The 9,689-nt window shown below is 28.2% G+C and overlaps 1 protein-coding gene across 1 annotated transcript; it reads left to right on the plus strand.

Annotated features, from left to right (window-relative positions):
• Window positions 1–3,490: 3,490 nt before the first annotated feature.
• On the plus strand, window positions 3,491–4,702 carry LOC124942079 (protein EXORDIUM-like 2). Its single transcript, XM_047482493.1, has one exon. The coding sequence runs from the start codon at window positions 3,578–3,580 to the stop codon at window positions 4,487–4,489; it is 912 nt and encodes a 303-aa protein (XP_047338449.1). The 5' UTR covers window positions 3,491–3,577; the 3' UTR covers window positions 4,490–4,702.
• Window positions 4,703–9,689: the final 4,987 nt, after the last annotated feature.

Below are 9,689 nucleotides of genomic sequence, written 5' to 3' on the forward strand. Positions count from 1 at the left end.
CCGACCAATTATCCCTCGACAATCACATCCCAATCACATTTGGTTTAAGAGTTGTACTTATTTTGTTATGATAAAAATTCAAAACATACATATAATATTTTTATTTTTATTTTTAACCGTATTAAATTTATTGGCGGGTCAACCTAAAATCCGATCAAAATATCCATTAATTCTCACATATATATTCAAATTAACCAAAACTCTCAACCCGACAATTCGAACACTTTGAAATTAATCATATTATATATATATATATATATTAGTTAAAAAGTTAAACTTATATTATTAAAATGTTTCGCGTTCATCAAATTTGATATTGAATTAAAAATATAAAATTTTACTAGTTTAGTTGGTTAAAAGTTGTACTTGTTTTGTTAGGTTGTAAATTCGAAACATACCTATATCATTTTTATTTTTATTTTTAATCGTTTTAAATTTATGTGCGGGTCAAACCATAATTCGATCCAAGTATTCATTTAATCTCACATATATATCATAATTAACCACAACTTTCAACACGACAATCCAGACACTTTGAAATTATGCATCATTATATATAAATTAGTTAATTAAAAAATTGAAGTTATATTATTAAGGATGTCTCACGTTCATAAAATTTCATGTTGAATTTAAAAATAAAGTGTTATTAGTTTAGTTGGTTGAATGATTGTAATTATTTTGTTATGTTACAAGTTCGAAACATATAATATTTATAATTTTATTTTTAACTGTTTTAAGTTTACGAGTGACTTAACTCATAATCCGACTCAAGTATTCATTTACTTTCACGTACATATCCAAATTATACACAAATTTCGAGCCGGCTATCCGAACACTTTAAAATTAAACATAATTATATATATATATATATATATATAAACTTATTCAATTAATTATATTTTCTTCAGAAAATTTAGAATTAGTCCTCTAGGAACTTAATTACTCATTTTGTAAAAAAAAAATGTATCTACCAAATTTTGTATAGCTTGATAAAAAAATTGTTTCATTATCTCCAAAAGTTTCATCAGAATAAATAACAAATTGAAAGAATGTAAATTTTACTTTTTATTTTGGATAATTTTAAAATAAAAATAATTCCTTAATATAAAAATATAGACAAACTTTCATTTTCTGATTGTTGAATTATAGAGTAAAGGCTTGTACTATAGACCATAAGAGTAGGCGAGTAAATAAAGTTGAATCAAACAAAAACTTATTTTTCTTTTCTTTTTTGTTTTTATACTAAAAAAGCAAGTAGATTAATGTACAGAATAAAACAAATAAGCGAATATAATTGTATGTATCTTATCATTTTTTTTTTATAGTTTTGCAAGATTTATTTTAATTCAAATTTAAGGAGTGATTTTTAAAATAACTTGTAATTTAAGTTATCTTAATAAATTGAATAAATTCGAAGTCGGAACTAATTCAAATAACCTAATGATGATAGAACGCGGTTTTCAATGTTAATAATTTAACAAAATAAATAAATAAATAAATAAATATATTAATAACAATGTGCACTATATTAATTGGCGACACTAACCTTCCAATTCTAATGTCATCATTCTTAGCACCTTCCTCCTCACCCACTTCTCCTAATTACCAAAATATAATTAAAATATTATATATATTAAATACTTATAAAATTTATTAAAAGTGTTTAGAAGTTTAAAGTTTAAGCAAGGATTTCAGGTTTTAGATTCAAATATTTATAAATTTATTAAAAGTAGTAGTTGCATAGTGTTTAGAAGTTTAAGTAAGCATTTTATAAGGTTTTAGATTCAATATATGGACAAATATTACTCGGAATTTTTTTTACATGATTATGATACCTAACAGATTTTTAGGTGAAAGATGAATTTGATAAATGACCCCAATCTCTTAAATAAATATATTATTCTTTCCTTATTTATTTATATATAAACCCCATTAATTTCCTCTATAAGCATTTATATATATATATATATATAATAAAAATTGATAGATTTAGTCTCTTACCTTCTTTTATTTCCTATTAAGCTTAGTGATATTTTATATTTATTTTTAGAGGCAAATGATGTACGTAATTAGAAGATCGTAATAATAAGTGATTATAATTAATTGTACATATTCAAATAATTCATTGAGATTTAAAATAATATATATATAAAAATGATAATAATAGTTTAAACACAACAATAAATCATAACATGAAAAAAAAATACTAAAAAAGTTATCGAGTTCGTAGGTAGTTACTCGAGAAGAAGAGCAACTCCCCGACCTACTCTACTAACTTCCAGAACGGATCTCGGACTTTCTTTTGCTATAAATACAGAAATAAAGATAGCATGTAATAAGTCATAATAACATTATGACTGATATTGCGCTCGGTCGACTCGCGATCATTTACAAATATTCGATCGAATTGATCTTTAATCCGATAGTCCACCAAAAATAATTGGGATGGCTAACTAATTACCATAGATTTGTCATATTAGTCACATTATTTCCAATCTCTCAACAACTACACCAAATGATTCGGGCATTACCAATTAATCTCATAATACGTCACAAAAAACTCCCAATATTAGTTCCTCATTGAAAATACAAAACTAAATGAGTTGTTGATCAGACTTTCTCGTAACACATAACGACTAACCATAATACAATATTTTTTTATGCACATAACATCCGTAAGAATTCTACCGTAAATATTTTTTCCAAAAACGAAATATTGAATAAAAATTTTGACTCCCAAAATTTTTTTCAACAAAAATTATTAAAAAATATTAGCGAATAAATTGTAACAATTTAATATAAAATTTATTTATATATATATATATATATATTATATATAACAACACAAGAATTATTTGTATTATATCATATAAAAGTAAAATTTTATTATTGAAAAAACTCTTCATAATATTTAATATATTTTTATATTTAATTCAGTTAACAAAACCAATAATATATAACCTGGTTCAGAGTGGTTATTTGATTAAATATAACCAAAATATATCGCATAATTTTCCATTTTATCTATTTCATCACATAATTTATTAGCTAAAATATTAAAATATTATATATTTTAAATTATTAATTATTATTTTTTATTTATCATTATATATTAACATTTTAAGTATTTTTATAAAAGAAAAAAAATTCTAACAAGAAATCATTACAAATTATTTAAATAACTATCTATAGGTCAATATTGTTCTTCTTTTATCCCTATATGGTTTGAGTTGAAAAAGTTGATAATAAAATAGAATGGGCATAGCCTTATAAAAGAGAAAAATATATATATATATATATATATATTTGATTTAGTAGGGTAGAATAGACCGACCACGTCATTTTGCGTGTGGCAGGTTAAACCAAGGAGTTCCTCCCACATGGCACCATAGCTTCCATAGCCAGCTGGCTGGCTAGCTCCTTACAATTCTAGCACCTATATAAATAGCCTACTCCTCCTTCATCACCTTCATTCTCATTATTACTGCTACTACTATAATCCATCTATTTTTGTAGCTTAATAAATTTCTTCTTCGATCAAACAAACAAAAAAAAAAAAACATCGATTCAAACAAAGATGTCGCCTTTCTTCTCACTCCTCTTCTTCTTCTTCTTCCTCATCTCCCACTCATCCATGGCAATGGCAGCCCTTGTTAAGGACCCACCTCTGGTCTTAAAATACCACAACGGCCCTCTTTTGAAAGGCAAAGTAACCCTTAATCTCCTCTGGTATGGCCAATTCACCCCAACCCAACGCTCCATAATTTCCGATTTCATCCTCTCTCTCACCAGTACCTCCGTCAAATCCCCCCCGTCGCCCTCCGTCAACTCCTGGTGGCGCACAACCGATAAATTCAAAGGCGGCGCCTCCACTCTCATACTCGGAAAACAAACGCTCGACCAGACCTATTCTCTTGGAAAGTCCTTAACCAACAAACATCTAATCGCCTTGGCTTCTAAAACTAATACTGCTGCTGGTCTTAACAACAACACGGTTAACGTCGTATTAACGGCAAACGACGTGGCCGTTAGCGGTTTCTGCAGCAGGTGCGGGACCCACAGTTCGGTCAGGACAAAAACTGGGCGTATGGTTTACGCGTGGGTTGGGAATTCGGAGACTCAGTGTCCTGGTCAGTGCGCGTGGCCCTTTCACCAACCAATATACGGTCCACAGACGGCGCCGTTAGTGGCTCCTAACGGCGACGTGGGTTTAGACGGAATGGTGATAAATCTGGCGACGGTGTTGGCGGGGACGATAACGAATCCGTTTAACAGTGGGTATTTTCAGGGTCCGGTTATGGCTCCGTTAGAGGCGGTAACGGCTTGCACCGGGATGTTTGGATCGGGTGCGTACCCGGGATATGCGGGTGAGGTTATTTTGGATAAGGAAACGGGTGCGAGCTATAATGCGCAGGGGGTGGAGGGTAGGAAGTATTTGTTACCGGCCATGTGGGACCCAACCACTTCAAAATGCTCCACTTTAGTTTGATTTGATTTGATGATGTGAAAGGAACAAGGGCTTGGATATGGTGTGTGCACGTACATCATATATATACAATGGTATCTCCTTTAAGATTTTATTTGGTAAAAGTAAAACAATTGTTGTTTGTCTTCTTTTTGTAGCACTTTGTATATGCACGTTTTTATTTCAGTATATTGTTATTAATATATTATAAAAGCAAGAAATAAAATAAATGGTCTTTTTTATGGTTAAAGTGATATATTTGAGGACTTGAAAATACTTAATTTAATTAAAAAATATATAATTAATTAAAATTATTAATAAAATACTAAATGTGAAAAATAAATTAAAATATATGTTAACAGAATAACTAATAAAATAATTGTTTATATTAAATATGAAGCGATTAATTAATTAAATAAGTGTAAAAATTAAATTTACAAACATATTTCAAAAATTATAAATTAATTGTTGCATATTAAATATGAGGTGCCAATTAAAATAAAAAAATGTGAAAAATAAATATTAAATAAATTAAGTGTTGTATATTAAATATAAAATGTCTAATTAAATAATAAGTTTGAAAAATAAATATTTAATAAATATATATATATATATATATATATATTTACTAATAAAACAAAAAATTACTAATTGAATAAATAAATTAATATATTTAATATAATAAAAAATGTCATTTAGTTAATATTTTAAGAGTTGTATTTATATTATATTATTAAGTTAAATAATGAATAATTTATTTCTTTATCTTAATTTAAGTCAGACTTTAAAAATAAAATTGATTTTAAATAAATCACATCCTCTTGTGTAGAGAAAAGAGTGAATGGTTTAATTGGGTTGAACCGTTAAGGAGGAGGAGGAGGCTGGTGGGCTTTTGCTATTCTGAATTTAATTAGACCCATATCCATCCATTTATTATTGGGTTGGACCATTTAATAATCCAACTCATCCTTCTCCAGTCCAGTCCAGATATTTCCCATTGAATTTTGGATCCATTTTTTTATTGAACAATTTTCCATCTTCATATTTCATATTTTGAATTGGTTATGCATAGAGATTGGCAATTTGAAACCGCACCATAAAACCGAACCAAATTGTCTCGTTAAGATGGTTTTTTTCCGAAATTGAACAGGATGATATTTGTGTCTCCTGCCTCGATATCACCCCCAACTATACCCGAACACTATAAAACATAATTAAATATATTTATTTTTTCAATATATTTTTTAAGAGGTGTAAGTTTATTTATTTATAATAATATAAAACTCCAATATATTACCATATATATTATATTATAAATCTGTTTATATAATTTTTTTATTTTTTTAAAATATTTTTTTAAAATGGTGTCCCGCGGGGACCTCAGAAACCGAACAAAACTGAACGGGGCGGGGATGGTGTTAAAAAAATCCCCGAAATAGAAACGGTGCGGGAATGATAAATGCATTCCCCGCCCAAACCGCCCCATTACCATCCATAGTTATGTACCATATAAAATTTTACATTCATTTATTAATATATATGATAGTGTTATAGACTTAATGATGATAACTAATAAGTTCTAAATGTTATATCTAATAACATAGATTTGGGGACTTAAATATTCATAATACAATAAACATATATAGCTTATCTACATAATTTGTTGTTGTTAATATAAAATTTAGAATCTTTATTAGTTATTCAAAATATTTTTTTTTTTCCTTTTCTAAATTTCAAAATAATATTATTGAGATTAGATATTAAGGCATAAACTAATCATATATATAATGGCCTAGTATTCAATGTTGTAACATGGGATGATGCATCATAAAATTGTTAACTTTATCTCCTTATAGATAGATTAATAAGAATATGTCAAATAGAATTGATTTTATTTTTCTCATATATTTTTTTTAATTAAACGAGAATTAGTATAATACCCCACCGTCATAGCCCGTTTAAACTCAAAACGCTTTCAAATGAAATCAAATCGTGACTTTTTAATCTTTTAGGTTGACTCTTACCACTGAGCTATCTTGGTGGGGATAAAAAATGTAGATACAAGAGGATTAAACACATAGTCCGTAAACACAGTTAACCATTTAACTAGACGCAGAATTTTTCGTCTGACGGACTCAAACACAAGACGTCTAAATGATGCTGGGATATCCAAATTTTGTTGTCGCTCAACTAGAAGAGGAGATATTTTTTTTCATCTAATACTTTTGAACATAGTTAGTTAGCAACACTACAATGTTAGTATTAATTGCTTTTAATTATTTTAGTTAATAAATGCACGTGATTGACACATGTTTAGTTAATAATAGGGGTGAGCATAATTTGGGTTTACCCAAACCCAACCCTAACCCAAACCCAAAATATTAATTTTGGTTGATTAATATGGGTTGGGTTGAGTATGGGTTGGATTTAATTTGGGTTGGGTTAGGGTTACCCAAATTACCCAAATTATATAAATTTAATTTAATTCTCTATTATTAATCCAATATAAACTAATTATCTTCCAACTTTAAGTCGAACACGTTTTTCACATGTTTCACACGTTTTTCACACGTTTAACACCCGATTTTAATATTTTTAAACGTTCACATTATAACAAGTTTTTCACATGTTTAATACGTTTTTCCTGTTTTTAGCCGTTTACAAGTTTTTTACATGTTTAAACACGTTTTCACACCAATAACACGTTTTTCACGTTTAACACGTTTTTACATGTTTAATAGTTTAACATGTTTTTGACAAGTTAACCCGTTTTTTTTTTTACGTTTTTTTACGTTTTTTTACGTTTTTGCCACGTTTTTTTTTTTACGTTTAACACGTTTTTAACATATATAACATGTTAACACGTTTTTGACAAGTTTAACACGGTTTTCACGTTTTTGGCACGTTTAACATGTTTTTGACATTTTAACACGTTTTTGATATGTTTAACACGTTTTTCACACTTCTAACATATTTTTCACGTTTCTGGCATGTTTAACACGTTTTTTACATATATGACATGTTTTTCACATGTTAACACGTTTTTCATATATTTTGCACGTTTAACCCGTTGTTGAACTGTTGAACACGTTAACCGTTTTGGCTCTTTAACACCTTTTTAGCACATTTAACACGATTTGCTACGTTTCAACACGTTTTCATATTTTTGGCATATTTTCACGTTTTTGGCACGTTTAACACGTTTTTGACATTCTAACACGTTTAACACGTTTTTGCACATTTAACATATTTTTGACATGATTAACATGTTTTTTTGCACGTTAACACATTTTGATAAGTTTTAACACGTTTTGTCATGTTTAACATGTTTTTGGCACGTTTAACACATTTTCACATTTTGGCACGTCAAATGTGTGAAACGTATTAAACGTGTTAGAAATGTGAGAAGCATGTTAAACGTGTCAAAAACGTGTTAAACGTGGAAAACATGGAAAATGTGTCAAAACGTGTTAAACGTGCCAAAAACGTAAAAAACGTGTGAAAACTTGTTAAACATGTTAAAAACGTATTAAACGTGTTAAGAATGTGAAACATATGAAAAATATGTTAAACATGTCAAAACGTGCCAAAAACGTGAAAAACGTGTTAAAATGTGTCATAATCGTGTCAAAAATGTGTTAAACATGTCAAAATATGAAAATAGTGTACAATGTGTCAAAATGTGTTAAACGTGCCAAAAACATGTTAACCGTATGATAAAACGTGTGAAAAACGTATTAAATGTGTCAAAAACATGAAATATATAAAAAAACGTGTTAAACGTGTCAAAATGTGGAAAACGTATTAAACGTTCAAAACGTGTTAAACGTGTCAAAAACGTGAAAAATGTGTGAAAACGTGTTAACGTGTCAAAATGTGAAAAACATGTTAAACGTGTCAAAACGTGTTAAACGTGTCAAAATGTGTTAAGTGTGTCATAATCGTGAAAACATGTCAAACGTGTTAAACATGCCAAAAATATGAAAAACGTGTTAAACATGCCAAAAATATGAAAAACGTGTTCAACTTGTCAAAATGTGTTAAACGTGCCAAAAACGTGTTAAACGTGTAAAAAACGTGTTAAACATGTGAAAAAACGTATTAAACATGTTAAAAACGTGAAAAACGTGTTAAACATTTCAAAACGTGTCAAAAACGTCAAAAATGTGGAAAATATGTTAAAAATGTCAAAAACGTGTTAAACGATTAAAAATGTGTTAAATGAGTCAAATACGTGTTAAATGAAAAAATAAAAATAAAATAATTTGGGTTACCCAACTCATACTCAACTCAACCCATATTAGTAAATAATATGGGTTGAATTATGGGTTGGGTAAATTTAATTTGGGTTGAATGTGGATTGAGTAATATGGGTTTGATTTACCCGTTTGCTCACCCCTAGTTAATAAATGCACGTGATTAGCACATGAAAATTTAATGAGTAATATTTTATTTGTATTTAGTGGCTTGACTCTATAAAAATACTAATTTAATGAGCTTTATTAGAAAATTTGTTAGGAACAATATTAGTTTTAGTTTTAGGTTATTAAATGCCTATTCTAGTTTTAGTGAAATCTCTCTTTTATTTTACATACAATCCCTGTAATATGTTAATATCTTTTGTTTCTATAAATTTATACATCAGTTTATATCTTTTCAAAACAGAATTACATTTTACCGGCACAAATTAATTTGCCGGCGTTTATGCACATGTGTCGCCTTTTTGCACCATTGTCGGCGTATAATTATACCTGCCTAAGTTTATGTGCCGCCTTTTTACCTTTACCGGCGTATAATTATATAACTTACCGGCATAAACTGATATGTCGGAAATATTTCCTTTGTCGGCTTCTACTTATACCTTACCGTGTGGTCTTATATCTTTGCTGACTCCATATTTACTGGCACTATTTTAACTGCCGGTAATATTTTTAATGTACTTATATACGTTGGAAAATTGTTTTTTATGTGTTAGTAAAAGTCAATTTTGTTTTAGCAGGCAATTAATAAATAGAACATAAATAAAAATAACTAAATAAATTTGATTAGTTAATATATATTTGTATATTAGATGAATAATGGAGGAGATGAAATTTATAATTATAATAAAAAAGAATAAATTATGAAAAAACATAGAATAAATATACAATATTAATAATTAATTCCTGGATACATATATATGATCGACCATGCATATGAATGATTCTTGGAGTCCATATATATA

The sequence above is a fragment of the Impatiens glandulifera genome, chromosome 6, assembly GCF_907164915.1.
Source record: "Impatiens glandulifera chromosome 6, dImpGla2.1, whole genome shotgun sequence".
In the NCBI taxonomy this organism is placed as follows: domain Eukaryota; kingdom Viridiplantae; phylum Streptophyta; class Magnoliopsida; order Ericales; family Balsaminaceae; genus Impatiens; species Impatiens glandulifera.

Bases quoted from the DNA above. Each gene is read 5' to 3' on its own strand.
- LOC124942079 (XM_047482493.1), top strand. From the start codon at position 3,578: ATGTCGCCTTTCTTCTCACTCCTCTTCTTCTTCTTCTTCCTCATCTCC.